General features: G+C 54.0%; 1 protein-coding gene across 2 annotated transcripts; it reads right to left on the reverse strand.

Annotated features, from left to right (window-relative positions):
• Positions 1-648: 648 nt before the first annotated feature.
• Positions 649-16,418, reverse strand: LOC131591968 (caspase recruitment domain-containing protein 10-like). Of its 2 annotated transcripts, XM_058863134.1 has the most exons (21): positions 16,381-16,418; positions 14,288-14,506; positions 13,811-13,948; positions 13,163-13,488; positions 11,186-11,368; positions 10,679-10,834; positions 10,436-10,561; positions 10,107-10,301; positions 9,870-10,007; positions 9,018-9,133; positions 8,736-8,776; positions 7,943-8,063; positions 7,309-7,489; positions 6,366-6,489; positions 5,775-6,015; positions 5,416-5,485; positions 4,975-5,074; positions 4,512-4,670; positions 2,434-2,555; positions 1,680-1,795; positions 649-1,454 (listed from the first exon to the last, which is right to left on the reverse strand). In XM_058863134.1, exons 1-21 carry the CDS (start codon positions 16,385-16,387, stop codon positions 1,247-1,249), a joined length of 3,087 nt encoding a protein of 1,028 aa, XP_058719117.1. In that variant the 5' UTR covers positions 16,388-16,418; the 3' UTR covers positions 649-1,246. The 2 variants fall into 2 exon arrangements, with proteins under 2 accessions (XP_058719117.1, XP_058719118.1); XM_058863135.1 differs by lacking the exons at positions 14,288-14,506; positions 16,381-16,418 and having other exon boundaries at positions 13,801-13,880.
• Positions 16,419-18,618: the final 2,200 nt, after the last annotated feature.

Here is an 18,618-nt window from a genome sequence, read left to right on the forward strand (position 1 = left end):
GCACCCCTTTCCTGTGGGTGGATACGACGGTGGCTGCATAACAGGATCCAGGACCACGCACCCTAAGTGAGCGCTGCTGTGGCTACCCAAAGCCTCCATCTTCCCCCTGCCAGAGTCTGAACCCACTCTTGGCCCTGTGTGAGGGTAAGAACCCCACCTTGCAGGGGCACTGTCCCCCTTTCTCCTAGCAGCATGGCTGGGCTCAGTCTCCTTGTTGTCCCCCAGGAGGGGGAAGTAGCTGGCTTGTCACTTCACACTAACCAGGGCACGGAGGGATGCAAAGCTCTAGGGACCCAGCCAGACACAATTCAAAACTCAAGTGAGTTTTGCCCTTACTTTCCTAAAGCACCCTGACCAACATCAGTGGTGGGGAGAGGCAAGGGGCTGAAAACCAGGGGCCAGATAGAAAAGGGAGAGGACATAGTCTGTGGCACACTTAGCCTGTCCCCTCCCCACACTTCTTGCTGCCCTACAACAGCAATGGCAGTGCTCCCTCCTTCCCCTGGAGGGCTGGGCAGTTGGGTCTCACCTCAAGGAGGAGCAAAAGATCCCATTGTGCATCACCCATGCCTTCCCAGTAACAGACAAGCCCACAGCCTGCCACCTATTCCCATTATGAATGGTATTTAATTCTCCTTTATGGGCAGTTTGCCAGTGAAAGGCTCCATTAATAATTTACAAGCAATAAAGAGTAAAGCTCCTATGAAACGAGGGTTTGTTGAAACCTTAGTGTCACTCCAGCCGCAGTGGGTCACAGGAAGATGAGCCATGTGCCCTGTGCCTTGGGGCCAGAGGTGAGGTAGATGGGAAGAGAGGACCCGGAGCACACAGTGCCACTGGGCAGGGGAGATGGTGGTGACGGGAGAAGAGCTTCCAATGTGTGTGAGAAATGCTCCTAGGCAGCCTGACCCCACACAGTTCCCTCCCTACGTTCCCTGTCTGTCAATCTGACCCTGTACAAGGGCAGCCCACGGTGCCAGGGAACAGCCCACAGGGGTGGTTTCCACCATGACGGTGCAAGATGTCTCTCCAATGGAATACAGGAAGCTCAGACAGGGGAGGCACTATCTGTTACTTCCTGGCTCTTGCTGGCCATCAAGGGGACAAGAAAGGCTACCCTGGGGGCCTTAGCTACCAGCCTCCCCTCAGGGAGGAAGAACACTCCACCTGGAGGGGCTTGGGAAGGCAGGGACCTCTGAGAGCAGCTCTTGGGGACAGTAGGTGGCTACCCCCCCACCACTCCCCCTCAGTCACTGCCCTCCTCAATCCACAGCGGGCGGGTTTGCTCCTGGAAGATGCATCCACGAACCACCTTGGGCAGCTCCTCGGCGTGGCTCCAGGCGTGGGGCTCCACTCGGGCCCAGGAGCACGGCAGGGCGTGGAGAGCCCGCTCCACACCACGGCACACCTTCAGCACCTCCGAGTCCCGCTGGCCCGCCTTCCCCAGCAAGCTCCTACGGAAAACACAGGGACAAATGCTACCCTTGGCACAGAGAGGTGGGGTGGAAAAAACACCCAGCAATGCGCTCACACATACAGAAAGCCAATTATTCCCCTCACAGCACCAACCCCAGCACACACATCCAGTGCTCTCGCCTGATCCTTGTCTCTGAACAGAGACAAGGGCTTCCCTCTCCTCCCGTGACATCCTCCATCCATGCCACGCCGTCTTTCATCACCTGAGCCCTCTGACGTTCTTCTCAGTGACCTCGACGTGGATAACAATGGGGTATATTTCACTTTTAATTAGATCCCTCACACCCTCAACTCCCAGCTCTAGCAGGCAGTGTTTATTCTGGAAAGGAAATTGAATAGATTTACTGATTTAAATGGAGAAAAAATAACCCCAGCCCCTGACAGTTACATTAAATCAAACCCCATACTGTGCAATATCATTGCTTTTCCAATACTAATTCCATTAAAAGTGAGATTTATGGACAGTGCCAATAGAAAAGGGGAGAATTAAAGAGCAGGGTCACCCACTCCATCACTGCCAGTCCAACCCAAGGGCTCACTGGACCCCTCTCTCAGCCACAGCTCATCTTCACATCCCCTTTGTCATCGCTGTCACCCACAGCCTCACATTTCTGCTCCGAGCAGAGCTGTTGCCACCTTGAACATGAGGAATGTGAGAGCAGGGAGGTCACTTCTGAGTATGGCATGTCCCACTGCCTCCCCCACAAATCCCTGTTTGCCATTTATTTTATCTGAGCTCATCAGAGACTCAGGGAAATGTCCCTATCTGCTGCTCCACAACTCCACAGCACCTCGACCCACAACACTCTCCAAATTACACAGCCCCCAAGCAAGCAGCTCCTTCTCTGTCACCACACCACTCTCCCTCTTCCCCCATTCAGCTACCTCCTTCCCTTCTCCAGTCTGAATGAGGTGCCCCATCCTGGCCCTTTCTCCCCCCACCAAAAGGCTCAGCACCTTCTCCATTGCCTCCCGGATCATGTGGATTCGTCCACTCTCCCTCTGGTCCTGGGGGGAAGTTCTAGACACAGGGTGCTCCTGAGCATGGATTGCACTGGGATCCCCTCCTGCCAGCTTGTCTGCAAGCCAAGAGGAAATAGGAAGAGAGAGATGTCAGCCCCCTCTTCCTCTTGCACAGACTTTCTACCTCAGATCCCACACGTTTGCTGCTGTGCTGGTGCTTGTCAAGTTCAGTGTTTATGGATTCTGGAGAGCAAGGCTAATTATACAGCATCACACTTTGGCATGGATCTCCTGCAGCTTTCTGGTAGGGAACAAGCGAGATATCACAGCTGAAGACACCCTGCATGGCAAGAGCAGCACCTTGTGTTGTACCACAGCAGCCTTAGCTGGCTCACAGACATTACCCACCCACTTCCCCACTGCCACACTGTCCCAACCCCTCCCTAACAGAGCATGGCAGAAAAATAACCACTTTATCTTGCCAGATAGGTTTTCTGCAGGGTTTGAGTGCTACACAGGCTTATATTCGGCTCCTGTAAGTGAGCACCACGGCTGGGGAAGCAAGAGGAGTGGGTGTATGCTGGCAGAGTGGGAGGAAAATGGGCTGAACCTCCTTTTACTGGTGGCAGCCTGCTCAGAGGCAGGACAGCACAAAGCAGCCAGTGCCAGGAAAGCAGAGGTGATGCTGGGACAGAGAACTGGGGGCAGAGCCAGCTGTGAAGAGCCATGGTCAAAGCAAGGACAGCCAGGTGAACTCCCAGCAGAGGCTGACCCAACACACACACCCAGACCTGGCTTGGCAGACACAGGCCCTGCATGCCAGTGTGGCTGAGGCAGGTGCCAAGCTTCACCTGCCCACCATGCTGCTCTAGGCAGATGCCCACACTGCCATGGAAACATGAGGAGGCATCATAAAAAGGCTTTTAGGAGCTGCTTGTCCCTACGATAGAAATAAAGTAATATTTTTAGCAGAAGGCATGTTTGGAACTGCATCCAGAGCATGTTCCAGTTATCCCAGGGCCCAGGCTGGCTGGGCATACTCTGCCTGGTGGCACAGTAATTCCCAGGCAGACCTGGATCCTGCAAAGCCGTGTTTCCTTTGCAGGCAGCATACTCTCCTGGAGGATCGGAAGAAAATACAGGCAGCAAACAAAAGAGAAACAGCTTGGGGTTCGTGGATTATTTTCCTTCCCTCACAGCAGGCGAAACTATCAGGGGAAAATGAAGTTTTTGCCCCCAGTGAAAATTCCCAGTTGCAGTAAAAGCTTGGAAGCAGGTCCCCCGTGCAGTGTGAGGGGGACCCTGCAGAGGGCTCAGCAGGACAGGATATATGGCCAAGTCACTCAGCTGAGAAGCCCAGCAGCCAAAATTTTCAGAGCCATCCTTCAGCAAACCAGAGATTTTTCACTACCTCCATCATTACCCTGCAAACAAGTAAACCAACTAATTTTTCAGTCCTGCAGTTGGCAAAAGGAGAACTCTAAACACTGGGAAAAGGGCGGACTGGAGGAGTGAGGAGGAAGGAGGAAAGAGGGAGTTGTCCTCTCTGAACATTCCCTGTGGGAGAAATAACCTTTCCCCAGCAGCCTCTTCAGCTGTGTGTCAGCCTCACATCTGCTGGCAGAAGGAACAGGATAACAGCCCTAAGGTTGGATCCTCCCATTCCTTGAGCAGGAAGAGCTGGCAAGAAGTCAGCCTGCAGATCCCACATCAGCCAGGGTTTCCACCTGTGGGAAGAGCCACCCAGAGCAGGAAGGCAATGCTACACCACCACCCACCCAAGGGTAGAGAGATCCCCATGCCTCAGGCTACCAGAAGGGAGGGCTGGCTTCCCTGTGGGCCAAAGGGATAGGAAACAGTTAAAAACAGCAGGGAATATCTTGCAGACACTCAGCCCAAAAAAGTGATCTGTCAACAGGTATTATACGGGAAGACTGAGAGATTCCCACACCTACCCTCTGAAGAGAGATCTCATGGGTTTTCCAAGACTCCCATGAGACCATAACTCAACCTTCCAAGAAAAGAGCAGCTCCTCACTGAAATGGCCTGAGCAGCCACGTATTGCTGCCTACCTGCTGGGCACACATGGAAGTCCAGGCGAGAGGTGGGCAGGTCCAGCAGGTTCCTGATGAGCCGTGGTGCAATGCAGCTTGGGGACAGCACCACAGGACGAGGCATCTTGACCACCACAGGGCGCACCAGGCTGTAAGGCTTCAGGTTTGTGTCAGGGTCTGGAAGACAGCATTGAGGAAGAGAAAGCCAAAGGTGAGAGTGCAGGAGACCAGACCATCCCATTGTCCTGTACCACCTCCTCATCCTGAATCATGGAGGCACCTACCAAACCATCTTATGTCCCAGGAGAGACCCTACCTTGGTTGCAACACTCACTCATGGACAGATATGCTAGATGTAGACCCCTTGCCTGTTTTCTGGGACTCCCTTGACTTACACAGCAGTTTATTTTTCACAAAACGTTGGATGATCAGGGGACAACTGAGTCTCCAAGGGTGACAGGGCACAGGGCTAACAGCTCACCTGAGCAGGGGTCCAGCCACAGCTGCTGGGGGGGCTGTTCTGGGCTCCTCTGTGGTTTGGATTTCACCAAGCGCAGTTGGCCCAAGGCCCGTTTCTTTAGCTGAGGAGAAAGTGAGGGCAATTAGACGGCGAGCACTGCCCTTTTCACACACATGCAGAACCAGCTGCAGAACACCCTCTGGCAAAAAGGATGGAGCACCCTTACAAAAAGCAAGGGATTAGGTCTGCCACCTGTTAGGTTCAGTCTGGGAAGTGGTAAAGTGGTAGAAAAGCAGCCACAGAGGAGTAACACTGCCTGGCCTAAAAGCTTTGCTTGCTAACCCATCTTCCACCTCTACACAAGTTGGTTTACCAACAGAGTGGGGCAGATTGTCTCTGCGGTGGTGAGATGGCCATGGGCACACACACACACGGCTCTCATCACCCATTTCTTTGGCTTACAGTATTTCTGTGGCCTCTCTGCTGCCCGGGCATCTGGCGCTTCTCCTGGATCTTCAAAAGCTGATGAGCCCTGAAAAGATGGAGAGCTTACACTCAAACAACTCCAGAAGCCCCAGGGACCACAGCCTGCTGGGATCCTCCTCACCAGTCCCACAGACCTGCTGAAGCACAGGCATATCAAAGCCCTCACTCAACCTCCCAGTCCCTCAAGGGCTCCCAAACACCACCACACTGGTCCCCGTACCAGACTTACTCATCCTACACCATCGAGAGGCCAGTCTCCATCCCCAGGACCGCTAGGGCATGGCCAGCACAGCCATACGGGGCAGGAACCCCCTGCCAGCCTCCCTCCTAGTTACCTGCTGTAGTTGGGCACCGTGCCCTTGTCCAGGTCCCGCATGGTCAAGGGATCGACGCGAGAGCAGTACCACTCCAGCCGCCCTTTGTGCATGGTGTCGGTGACGTGCAGGATCTCCCGGCACTTCACGCACAGCGCGTAAGGGTCTGACAGCTCCAGAAGGGACACGTTGGAGCGGACGTAGAACGAGTCTCCAGAAAACTTCTTGCCTTCTTCCAGGGCTGCCCGCAGAGGCCGGTATCCTGGAGCATAAAGCACAGGTCAGCACAGGTGGGACGCAGTAGACAACAGTCACCAATAAGAAAGCCAAGTCCCCAGGCACAGTTGTGATGCTCTGGATTGGGCTTAGGGTGCAGAGGAGGCAAACAGACAGAAGGTCTGTACCTCTGTCCCATAACAGAGGATGCACAAGTCACACCAGAGAGGGAAAGCTACTGGAGCTACAGCCAACCCCTGTGTCTGACATGGTAGCCTAAGACCAAACAGGAGAGGAGAGAGAATAACTGAGATTAATCTCCAGGTTTGAGTGGAGGTTCTAGAAAGGGAGGCAGAGAGCTCAAGTTCAAAGGTGACCCAGCTGCCAGCACCTTACCTTCTAGGTCAAGCTGAAAGATGAGACTGGATGGCTCATCCCAGTGCAGCAGGCTCAGGTAGGCAACCTCCCGTGTGCAGTTCTCCAGGGAAAGCACCTCTTCCTTCAGCAATGGCACCCTCAACTAGCAAGGACTCGATGCCGTTAGATTTAAGGGCTGGAAGAGCACGTACCCCCAGGCTCCCTCACCCATCAGGGTTACACAAAAGGTGTTACAGAGAGAGGCAGGTCTGGAAAAAGCTGTATCTGAGGACAAGGCATCCTCAGTCTGACTCTGGCGCCCTCCTCTGCCTCTGAAATACCTGCTACCAACCATCACCCACCGTCTGGATGGTGGGCTGCTGTGAAAGGAAATGTGTGTGTGCGTGAACGTGTGTGGGAGCAGGAGCACTGGTTTGTTTTCAGCTACAGGTGGCATATTAATTCAAGTAGTGCAGCTGTAATTCATGTGGTGTCATTCTTGGTAAAACAAATGCCCTTCTCTCCTTCCAGGAGCTTTCTTCAGAGCAATTATTCTCTATAGCTCAGGAGGGTCACAGAGGCCTAAGAAAACTTCTCCAGAATTGATTGGTTTGCAATGGGCATGTGCAGGATGCAAACTGCTCTGAAAAACTACAAGGTGATAGACAACTTGAGGGACACAAAGCCGTACTACCATCTTAATTGTGTGGCTCCTTTTTGTTTCTCCCTTCCCACAGCTGAAGGAAGGGTTTCAGAAGGGCTTGGCATTTTTACATGCACAGGTACACTCAAGTGCCATGAGACCTGGGTGGGTGTTTGTGCTGTGTAAAGCTCTAGACAGGGAGCAGTCCTGGAAAATAAGAGAAATGGAGGTGGACTTCAAGCTGAGTAGAGGTCATCTTGAACTGGGGATCACTCCACACTCCTTGCATCATCTCAGGTGCTTTGCAAACCCACAAAAGGAGCCCATTCCCAGACTCACCTCAATGAGCCGGCACCCTTCCCTGAGTCCCGCTTTTTCAACCCGTGAGCCCGGCTTGACCCACTGGACATAAATTCCTGTCCTGTTCCCCCCAAGGATGGAGATGTCTGCTCCAAGCCTCTTCTCCTGCGGTGAGGGCTTGCTAGGATGACCCACACTAGTGAGCTGTACCACCAGTGACCTGGAAAGAACAAATACCAAGTCTGGAAACTGAGGTTTATTGCCTTTTCTAAGGGAAAACCTTAGTCCCCCATGCCTTGTGTACAGCTACAGGGTGTTTACTGCAGCACAGAGCTCATGACTCACAGCGTGCCCATCACCAGGGCACACAGAACTTAAAAAGCCCCCACAGCCCCTTCTATCCCACCAGCCCCGTCACCAAACCAAGCTGGGCTCCCACAGGTGCATGTCCAGCCCAGAGCAACATCTCCACCCCTGCCATAAACAATAGGACAGTGCAAAAAATTGAAGTCCTGCTAGGAAGCAAGGACTATAGGATCTTCCTCCCAATAGCAAGAAAGGGCCTGTAATGGGAGGGGCAGAAAGGCTGGGTCTCCCAAGTGTGGTCCCTGGCACCACAAAATGCCCCCTCAAGCACCACCAGAGAGTGCCCAGCTCAGAGAGTAGCAGTCACCTCCTGGTCACCTCCTTGCGGCTGGAAAGCGTGGACAAGCAGATCTCCGACTTCACCCTGGTGTAGGTGCTGCTGGAAGAAGAGGAGAAGGCCCCCAGCAAGGTGCCAGGAAAACTGCTGCCTAGAAAAGAGCAAAAGGGAGAGGGAGCACTTTACCTGTACTATAATGCTACAGGGAGTTCATGTTCTGGGGGTGGCAAGGGTCTGCCATCCTCTCCTGACCATTTTCTAGCATCTGACTGGGAAACTGAGGCTGCTGGGAGGCTTTGAATGGTCACCCTCAAGAAAAGAGTTTCCTGTGTTTCCTGAGAACAAGCAAATCTTTATTCCCTTCATCAGCATTTCGGTCAGAAGGCAGCAGCAGCCAGGGCCACCTGGCTGTGCCCAGAGATCAGCCACCAGCACCCACCACAGGACCTGCCAGCCCCAGGAGCTTCACCCCAGGAGACTTACAACCCATCACACAGGTAGTAGCAGATGAAGGGAGTATCCAGTAACACCCCAGGGCAAAGGTATTCCCTCTTCTATTACCTACTCCCCCCAACAGCTCTCCATGAGTCAAACAGAGCTGATGCAAATAGCTACCTGCTCTGCAGAGGAAAAGCCAGCTTTTCCAGCTGCTGTGCCTGACAAGGCACGGGGGCACATGAGGGCCCACAGTACCACGCTGCAGGTTCAGAGCCCTCACAATGAGCTGCACAAACCAGAGGTGTGAGGGAGGCTCAGCTGTCCAACCCCTCTCCCCACAGCCCCCACTTCTTTTTAGCTAAGCCCACTGAGGCAAGCCTTGTACCTGTTGCATCTTCAATGCTGCTAAAGGAGCCACAGGACAAGCTACAAAGGAGACACAAAATGGATCTGTAAGGCAGCAGCTTTTCCAAAGCCTGTTTGCATCGCATTCTCAATCTCAGCTCTGCAGACTTCCCCACCACCGCCAAGCACCCCTGGAGCCAGCACACAGCTTCCAGCCAGCCTTTCCACTCCGTTCCCACTCCAGGTTCTCTCCTAACCCTGCCAGGCAGCTCTCCCTGGATCCCACAGACCCCACAGAGGAGACAGAGGCCTCAGCAATCACCTTTTGTAGGGCATGCACCTCTCTTCCCGCTGCCGACGGAGGATGGAGCCGATACAGGGAGGGAAGGGGAAGGTGGAAAGGCGGTTGATATCCTTCTCACTGTCGGGAGTCCCGTCCTTGGGCAGAGTGAGAGACACGATTGCTAACATCAACACCCAGCACCAGTCCTCCCTTCCCTTCAGGCCAGGGGAGCAAACAGCTCCTTGGCTACCACAACCCTCTTTAGGATAATCCACATCCCTCCAAACTCCCAGGGGCACCTTGTTTTCCCGAGCAGATAGCTCAGACAGAGATCCATGACACTGCATCACCATCATTTTGCAAAATACAAGCTGTGGGAGCAGTGGCAGATGAAGAGACTATCCAATCCTTGTTCTTATATTTCTGTTTCAGCCACTACACACCCAGAGGTGTGAGTAACCCATGGGACTGCACTTTTCAGGGTGCTCTGGGATGACAATTCAAGGAGTCAAAGGAAAGAAACTGACTCCCTTAAAAATAATATCACGCTGCTACAGGGTTTAAAAGAGTCTGGATTTCTCCTCCAGCATGCATAGATTAAACAGTGTTTTAGGAAAGATAGCATCTTACACAAGGCTGTTGGTTTCTAGGGTGTCACATGGGATGAAGGATTCTCACACACTTGGTGTGAAACTGGCAGTATTGGCCAGTTTGTTAGAGACGGAGAGCTTTGCATCTGAGATCTGCTCATGCCTTACACACCACCCCATGACCAGTCATCCACCAAGTCACAGCCCCATGATGAAGCCACTCCAATGCCTGTGTGCCCTTCCTGAGCAGTGTCTCCACTGGCCTCAGCTGAGGGCCAGCCTCACGTGGTCAAGCACTCACCATGCTCTGGATGGCTGAATCCCCTGGGAATGGGGTAACAGAAGTCCCCAGAGTATCCATGAGTCCATTTGTAGGGTTGTCTATGAGGCTCCAGGTGCTGCTGAGGTTGGAGCAGAGGGAGTAGGAAGAGCTGCACATCTGGAAGAGAAGGGACTCCATCATCCCATTTGAAGCCCCCAGAAATCAGTCCTGACCCCTTTGTCTTCCCTCTTTCCCCTTCCTTCTAGCCACCCTCACCTTGCTGAGGCTGCGGCCGCCTTGGCACCGCTGCAGCTGTGCCTGCAGCGTGCTGTTCAGCCCTTCTGCCTGGCTCAGCTTGCTTAGGAGCTCATCCCTCTCCTCCTCCAGAGCCCGCACGCGTTTGCGGTAGTGGTCCTTCTCAATCAGGCTCTGGGAGTACTGCAGCTGCACCCCATCACGGCTCCGGATGGCCTGCAAGGAGCCAGACTGAGAGCGAGAAAAGACACAGAACTGCACTGCTCATCCACACCTCCCACCCTGGCATGGCTGGACAAGATCTGCTGGGGAAGGAGAGGGTATCCAGAGCCCTGTGAAAAGCAATTTACCTGGTCCCGCTCTTTTTCGATCTCCTCCAGCTGCAGCAGCACTGTGTTCATACGATGCTTGTAGAGATCACAGTCTTTCTGCAGCGTCCGGTACTTCAGCTGCAGATCTTCCACCTCCTGGAGGTACTGGTAACAGCAAGCAATGAGCATCTCCTGAAAGCAACTGCTTTACAGCCCCCTCCCTCCCCTCTCTTCCAGGCCCTGCTTGGTGTGCAGGGACAGAGGCAGTAATGAGTGCTCTACCTTATCCCTCAGCTCTTCGGCCCACTGCAGCTCATTCTGCAGGGAGTTGAGTTTCTGACAGAGATCCTGCCGGTCGTCTTGGGCTTCCTTCCAGTCATGCTCCAGGATGTCCAGGAGGATCTGCTCAGAGCCTGGAACTGCGGCCTCGCCAGGTTTCTGAGAGGCAAGAGGGTTCTGTCACTGCACCACCAGCACCAAGGGAGCAACAGACCAGGGCAGTGACTGGCAGATTGGCACAAATGCCATCATCATCCTGCATCAATCTGCTGTGCATTACAAGGCACAAAGTCACACTTGTGAGCACAACCAAGAATTACAGAGCTGTAAAAAAGCACCCATCACTACCCAGATGCACTGGCAGCCACCACAGCCAAGCAATATGCTCAGAGGATGGGACAGGCCAGCCCAAAGCAATGATTTCCCCATCTTTCCAGTGGCGATGTAAACAGCACTGGGGGTGGCCCAGGAAAAGAGGTGACCTGGAGCCTGCCCTGCCCTGGCAGGTACCTGCAACATGCCCTGCAGCTCCTGCAGCGATGCTGTGAGCCGCTGGTTCTCAGCCCACAGCTCAGACACGGTGTCAGGGTGGCCCCGCTCCTCCGCCTCTCGCTGGGGCAGTGCTGATGCCTGTTTCCGCAGCAGGCTGCACTCCTCCTCCAGGCTGGAGACTTTGCATTTCAGCTGGTCCACCTGCAACCCAGGGAAGAAACAGTCTGACACACATGGCCCTGCACCTCTGCCTTGTTAGGAGAGCAAAGCAAGGAAGGTGCTGAGAAGAAAACAGGTCTGGAGGCACGTAAGGCACAGGAGGCAACCACAGGGAACCATGTGAAGGAGTATCCTACTGCTGGGCCAAGATTAGCAGCACAGCTGCACACAAAAGCTTCTCCCTCAGGGAAAGGAGGAAGACACACTTGCATAAGCAAATTCAGGATCATCTTTTGGTGCAACAACTTTCTTGCCACCTTGGGGCATCCACAATGCAGCTGGCCTTGACCGTGGGTGGACCTGGGACCTCTGGTGCACTGCCAGGGCCAGCAGCTGTGCGTATCTCCTAGACAGACTCCTAGACAGCTGAGAAACCAATTCACAGCAGAAAAATCCACTGGAGGCTACTCAGTGTGGGAGGCCACCTCTGGCCTGGGAGGTGTTTGAGGTTCAAGCTGCTGGAGGCTGATGCATTCTACAGGGGCATCATCATTCCCTGGCCTGGTCTCACACTCCTCCACCAACATGTCACAGGAGACAGCAGAGGTCAGAGATTTAGGAATAAGAAAGGTCCTGCTAGAACTGTAATAACTGATCAGACTGATCGGAGAACCAGTTTCACAGGAAAGTAAGGCTTTGAGAGGAAATGGAACAGGAGAAAGTTATCAAAAGCCACCAAGAAGCACTGGCCAAGAAGGGATTCAGGAACTGAATTACTTCTGTGAATCTACCCAAAAGACCTACAATGAGTTTTGGGGACCAGATACTTCTGGACCCAGGAGTCAGGAGGGGAAGGCAAGCTGAGACGCTGCTTCCACGGGGATTTCTTCACCCCACGGTTACCTGAAAGTGATTCACCTCCCTGCTCCAAAGAGGCCCAGAGGAGCTGGCATTGGCAGGAATACCAGAAAAAAGCTAGGGGAAGATCCTACCACTGGCAGAACAGAATGAGGTATGAAAGACTGTGTGAGAGATCCAGGCCCAGACTGGTAAGGGGAATGTCAGGAGGCAGCAGAGAACTTAAAAATATGGGTTATTAATAGGTTCAAGGTAGGGCTCTCCTTGCCCAGGCAGGAAATGGGTGCATGTTTGCAGGAGGTGAGAGCTTGGCAGCTGGAGTGCAGTGTCACAAATTCCCGCAGCTATGCAGGGCATGAGTCTTACAAACGTCATGAGAGACATGAGGAGGCGGTGGGGAGTGGCAGGGGGATTGGAGTCCAGGCCAAAAGGCTCCTAAGCTCAGCAAGGCTGGCTGGGCAGCTCCAGGCAGCACACACACACACACCCAGTGTGGGTGGCTACACAGCCACCGGCCTCTCTAGGGAGAGGAAAACACAAACCCTTGAAGGGGAAAAAGTAAATACAGCTTGAGAGAGTGAGCTGCCTGCTCCCTGCCTGTGCTGCCCAGAGAGCAGTGCAGGCAGCACCGGGCAGCAAGCATAGAGGGCATCTCGTGGTGCCAGGCTGAGCATCAAGGGACGCCAGGGAAGGCAATCAGCCCTGCTTCTGGATCCTCTAGTGATGTACCTCCAACTAAATCAGCTGGCAGGAGCTGGTGATGTATTTCCAGCTGTCTCCTGCACTGTGCCCATGTCTCAGCCTCTCTGCAGGGCATGTTTCCATCAAGAGCAGGGCAGGATCCCCAACACACATCCTGTGTGCCATCTGCTCCTCCGTGCTCACAAGCCACCATGTGCAGACATCCATGTGCATCCTTCTCGGCCATCAGACCCCCACCACATCCGGCTGCCCACCTTGTGCTCCCCAGGATCCTACCAGCAGCTGCAGGTCCCTGCTCCGCAGCACAGCCACGTTCTTCTCCTCACAGAGCTGCGCGTAGCGCATGGCCATCATGTAGTTCTCGTCCTTCAGCCTCAGCAGCTCCACGCTGTTGGAGTCCCACTCCTCTCTCAGCCGCTGGCAACGTTCCTGCACCTTCAGGAGCTCCTTCAGCTGCTGCTCCAGCCTGACCTGTTCTTGCTCCAAAGCCTGGTTTTTCACCTGGAGCTGGTGCTCCTTCAGCAGGTGCTCTTTCCGTTGAGCCCTCACCTTCTTCACCTCCATCATCAGGAACTGAGTGAGCCCCTCAGGGCCTTCTTCATCTGGGGAGAGACAAAGGAGAACCTGTTCCTGGCTGCTGAAACAGGGGTAACCCTAAGAAATGGATTTTCCCAATGCTCTGTTTGCCACCAAGAGGTGCCAAGATCTCCAGAGGGTTTGCAGCCCTTGTTGTTCCAGGCTTATGGCACTACAGTAACACCTGTATACATGTCCCCCTCCCTGCCAGTTCCAGAGTACAGAACTGTCAGGATTCCTCACACACCGCCAGCATGAACCAGGTTTTTATGCACGTGAACTCGCACAGTTTTCTGTCCCTTCCCATGCAAGCAGCAGCTGAAGGGAGAACAGAGCACCTGTTCCTACCCAGGATCATAGAGCAGCGCTGGGCTGGTTCCCTCCCCGTGAGCCGTGTGTAGTGCTCAGGGTAGTAAAACTCCAAGGATTCCAGGAAAGCTTCGTAGCCTCGCTTTCCACGGCGCCGAAGGATGTCCATCAGGTAACCTGGAAGAACAGATAGAGAGCTAGGATGAATCCCCTGCAAAACAGAGAGAACGCTGCGTAGCCCCACTTCACGATATGAAAAGAGCATCACCATCAGTTCTACTTCCAGCCACAAAAATGGGAATGGCTAGAAGAGAGAGAATGGGGTGAGAGCGCTGCCCTCCTCTGTGTGCATGCAGGGGGAGGCCCACAGAGGATCAGAGGGGAGGCCCTGGGTACAGAGCACCTCAGAGAACAACAAAGCTGAGGGAGCAGTGCAGTGTGTGTAGCATCCACTCTGTTTCTGGTTATCCCCCCCAAACCAGGCCCATCTGAGTGCAAGTTTGTGTCTTGTCCCACCTGTCTGGTTGCTCTTGCAAGGGAATCGGCACGAGTTCAGCACCTCCTCCTCATCCTGCTCATCTATGACGCGGCACTGGCGCAGGTACGGGGTGAGCTTGGCGGGGTTCAGGGAGCGGGTCAGCTGGTGTCGCGCACTCTCAATCTTCTCCCAGAGGGTGTCTTCTTCCTCCTCCTGCTCTGAGAGGCTGCTGGCTTGGACAGATGCATTCTCCATGGCTAAAAGGATAAAAGGGAAGGATAAGATGATGAGGAATGATTGAGGAGCGCAGGTAGGAGGCATGAGTAGGCATGGAGAACATGAGCAGAGGTATGATCCTGCAAATGATCCGTTAGTCTTGCAAATGGGACTCAGATACAATAGAAAACATTTTACATACAAATGGGTTCAGCAGGATCTTGAGCATCCACCCAGAGCCTTAGATATGCAGAAGGCAAGTGGTGCATAAGGGAGTTAGGAGTGCATACAGTAGGAAGTCTAGAGAAGACATCATCTTTATCTCTCAAACATTCTTAAATCCCCCCAGCCATCACACACCATCCCTTTTGTCCCATCCCTGAGAATAGGAAACTCTCAGGACCAAGAGTTTTCACAGCCTGGGACATGCTTTCTCATACTTGGGGCTGGAAACTATCCAGCAAATGAATCCCTGGCACTGTGCACCAAGCATTGGTGACCAAACAAGTTCTCAAGAGCACCATCCCACAGAGAAACCTGGCTACAGGTACTGGAATCATCAGGGAATCACATGAGCATTATCTTTCATGTCTCTACCACACAGCTGTAAGGAGCCCTGAAAATATGTAGCAACAAGGCAAGCACTCTGCCAACCAAATAGAGCAAGAGAGAACCCCTCAAGTGAATGGGCCAAAACCTCTCAGAGCCATGGTGAACCTTCTCCATTATGTCCTACAGGCTGTGATGGATCAGGTATGCATAATGTGCTCTTTCTCCAGCTATGGATGGATCAACTCAAACAGTTATCTATTTTCACTCAAGAAATGAAGTCTGCTTCCCAGGCCAGCACAAATCCTTTTAGCTGTCAAGGCAAAGCACAGCAAAGTTCTCCTGAAACTTAGAAGCCATTTCTCCTCCAACCAGTGCATGGTTACCTGCTGCTCTGGTGCTAGCATTAAGTCCAGCTTTGGTAGCCCAGGCACACAAACATCCCCAGGGGCAGGGCAGAAATTCAAGTTCCACGGGGGAAGGAAATGTCCTAGTCTTTTTTCCTTTTCTTTGGAAATTTGGGGGTGGAGTTCTGTTGGGTTTTGTTTTTTTTCTTTCTCGTGGTGCAAATGACATCATGCTATTGCAGACTGACAGCCAGCACAACAAGGAGGATGTCTAAGAGAGCTATGCAGAAGTTAATCCTCCAAATACAAACACAGGAGGCTTGGGGTCTGATGGATGAAAGATAGCAGGAACAGAGAATTGCTGACACCACGAAAGATTCCCGAGTGTCTCATTTTCTGCACCAAGGAGTTGAGAAGCCTAAATACAAATACAGATATGTATTGTTCTAGGTTGACTAAAAATAGTGTTTCTTGCAGAAACTGAACTCTCGTTTGAGACTTGCCACATCGACACAAGTATGCTGGAGGGGGACGCAGCAGCAGGCCACAGAAGTTGAGCTGTTCCAAACTCCACAGCAGATTTATCCCTTTTCTCCGAGAAACTCAAGCCGGCTGCGCAAACCTCCACCAGCTTCTCGACAGGCAGGCTCGGCAGGGAGGGAAAGGGCGAGGGGAGGGAGAGAAGGAAAGGGGAGGGGTGGGCAGAAGGTTCCAGAGGCGGTAGCCCCGCTCCCGCCCGGGGTACCCCCCTCCCGCGGCGGGCGGAGGGAGCGCTTCCCTTTCGCCGGTCTGAAGGCGCTCCTCGAGAAATGCCGAGCCGGAGGCCATTCCTGAGGAGGCGGCTGGGGAAGAGGATAAGAAGCGCAGACATCCCCCACCACCACCACCACTCCCGAGCCAGTGCGAAACTCAGGTCCCGGGGCGATGCGGACGAGCAGCCGCCGGCTCCGGGACAGCGGGGGCCGAGCGGGGCTCCCCCGGCGCCGGGAGCCCGCTGCGGGCCGGGGCTCGCCCCTTACCTGCCATCCCCGCTCCGCTCCGCGCTCCGCCGCGCCGCCCCGGCAGGTGTGTCTGAAGCGCCCTCCCCAGCCCGCCGCGCTTTCCCACCCTCTTTCCCTGCCTCCCTCCCTCCCTCGCTCTCTTTCCCTCCCTCGTCCAGCCGGCTGGAAAGAAGCCGGCAACCCCTCGGGCTATGGAGAGCGTAGCTCTGCCCACCTCCGGGGGTCGCGGGGGCAGATCCCCCTCGGCCACTCCCTGTTTCTGAGAGCCTCCGGCTGCTGCCCACCTGGGCGAGCAGGGGAAGGGTTTTTCTCTGCGTGTGTCCTGTCCTTCAAACTCGCCTCGGTCCCTAGCCCCGGGATAGAGCTGCTCCCCGGAAGGATGTGGCTCGCCAGCCACTTCTCTCCCAAAACGCACCCGACAGACCGGTGGGGGAAGGAGGGTGCCCACTTTGTCCAGGACCGTGCCCGGGCAGGATGGATGTCTCCTCCTTGCCAAGGCACAGCCCCATCCCGCCCCCCACCCCCACCCCCCCCACACACACTCTGCTGCAAATAAGAGATTCATAAGAAGAGCCTTCCTTTGGTTCCAGGGCCGCAGAAATTGTAGCCAGGCCACCCAAGTTGTAGGCCTGGTTCTGGATGGTGAGGGGATCCAAGCAAGGGGAAAAAATTGAGAGTGCTGGAAAGATGCCTGATCCAGGCCAAGAAGAGATCCCACAGGCTAGATTTTGGCCCCAGTCCTCAGCTGTGTCTGTGGGTGGAACTGGGTGTGGAGACACCCCAGGGCAGTGTGATGGAGATGTACTCCAGGGCATGCAGGAGCTTGCAACCTGGGCCTGACCCAGCCCTGAGTTGCCCAGGCCAGGAGTGGATACTGGGAAGCCCTCATCTGGTCCAAGTGGCCACAGCAATCACAGGAGTGGACCTCTGTGTCCACACAGCATCCCAAAGAGTTTGCAGAGTACCCTCCACACCTCCCATGTACTCAGTTGCCCAAATCTGTGCACACCACTGGACAAAGAGGGCTCTGGGAGAGATGGAACTGGACACCAACATCAAGCCTCCCCCTTCAAGGCTAAGATGTTTTTCACTTTCTGTAGCAACCCCATTCCACTCTCGTTTCATCACTCTCAGCTGTGTCAAACCTCAATAGCCAGGCTATGCAGCACAGGCTCTGTACAAGAAATTCCCGATGCATTATCAAGCTCACAAGAAATGGGAGTTCCCTGATTCTCCCCAGCCTTGGAGTCAGCCCACGGGGTAGCCCAGAGTACTGCTGTGCACCTCTCCAGGGCTCTGAACTCAACATGAAGGATGCATTGCTCCTGCCCCTGCCAACTCACTCAGAAAAGGGAGGTGCCTTTAGCACCCCACCACTGCCACTTCTAGACCCCACCTCTGCAAGGAAACCTTCCTCTCCTCATACACATAAGTGAAGAAGCAGATATATGAGCTGGGCCACCCTTTCCTAAAGAATTCTGCTGCACCCAAACTGAACATCTTCATTTGTTTCTCGGCCAGGGCCAGTGGCAGGGCTCCTGCACCAGTTTCAGTAAGGTGATTTGAGGGAAGGGAGGCTTTCACGAGACCCTTTCCCCATGCTGCTATGTTCTTTTCAAGATCAAGCACAACCACCACCTGGGAACTGAGAGTGCATCTGTGTGATGCACAGAGCACACAGCCTTTTTGTTGCAAAATACACACAGATATCGAGCAAACACCAGGCACGTGCATGCACGTGGGGCTTTCAACAAACTGCCCTTGGACAGCATCCATCCCAACAGGCCCTGCTTGACACCCTGAGCACATGAATTTGTTGTTGACTCACCCTCCCTGGGAGGGGTCCCAACAGCCCCCTGCCCACCCTTGTAAGCACAGCTCCCACACAGAGGGCACATGGTGACCCAAGACCACCTGCAGCAGGGCACAGCTCTGTCTCCAGCCCTTACCTCCAGCCAGAGGCATCCAGCTGAGTGATGAAAAGCAAGTACAAGCAAGGCTGCCTGCTGGGAACCAAGTCATGTTCTGACTCAGGCCATGTCAATTTTTGCCTCCTAGTTATTCTCTTGAAAACAGCTCAGGTCTGTCTCTTTCCCTCTCTAGTGAAAAGATTTCCTGAGCTGGATATTATGTGGTGATAGAAGATAAGATCTTCACAATCCTGATAAAAGTCCCAAAGCAAGAGTTGGTTTCTCTCATTCACACAGAGACCAACTCAAGGCTGATGACAAAGAAATCCTCTCCCTCCACCCACCC

This window comes from Poecile atricapillus, chromosome W, assembly GCF_030490865.1.
Source record: "Poecile atricapillus isolate bPoeAtr1 chromosome W, bPoeAtr1.hap1, whole genome shotgun sequence".
NCBI classification, from domain to species: Eukaryota; Metazoa; Chordata; class Aves; order Passeriformes; family Paridae; genus Poecile; species Poecile atricapillus.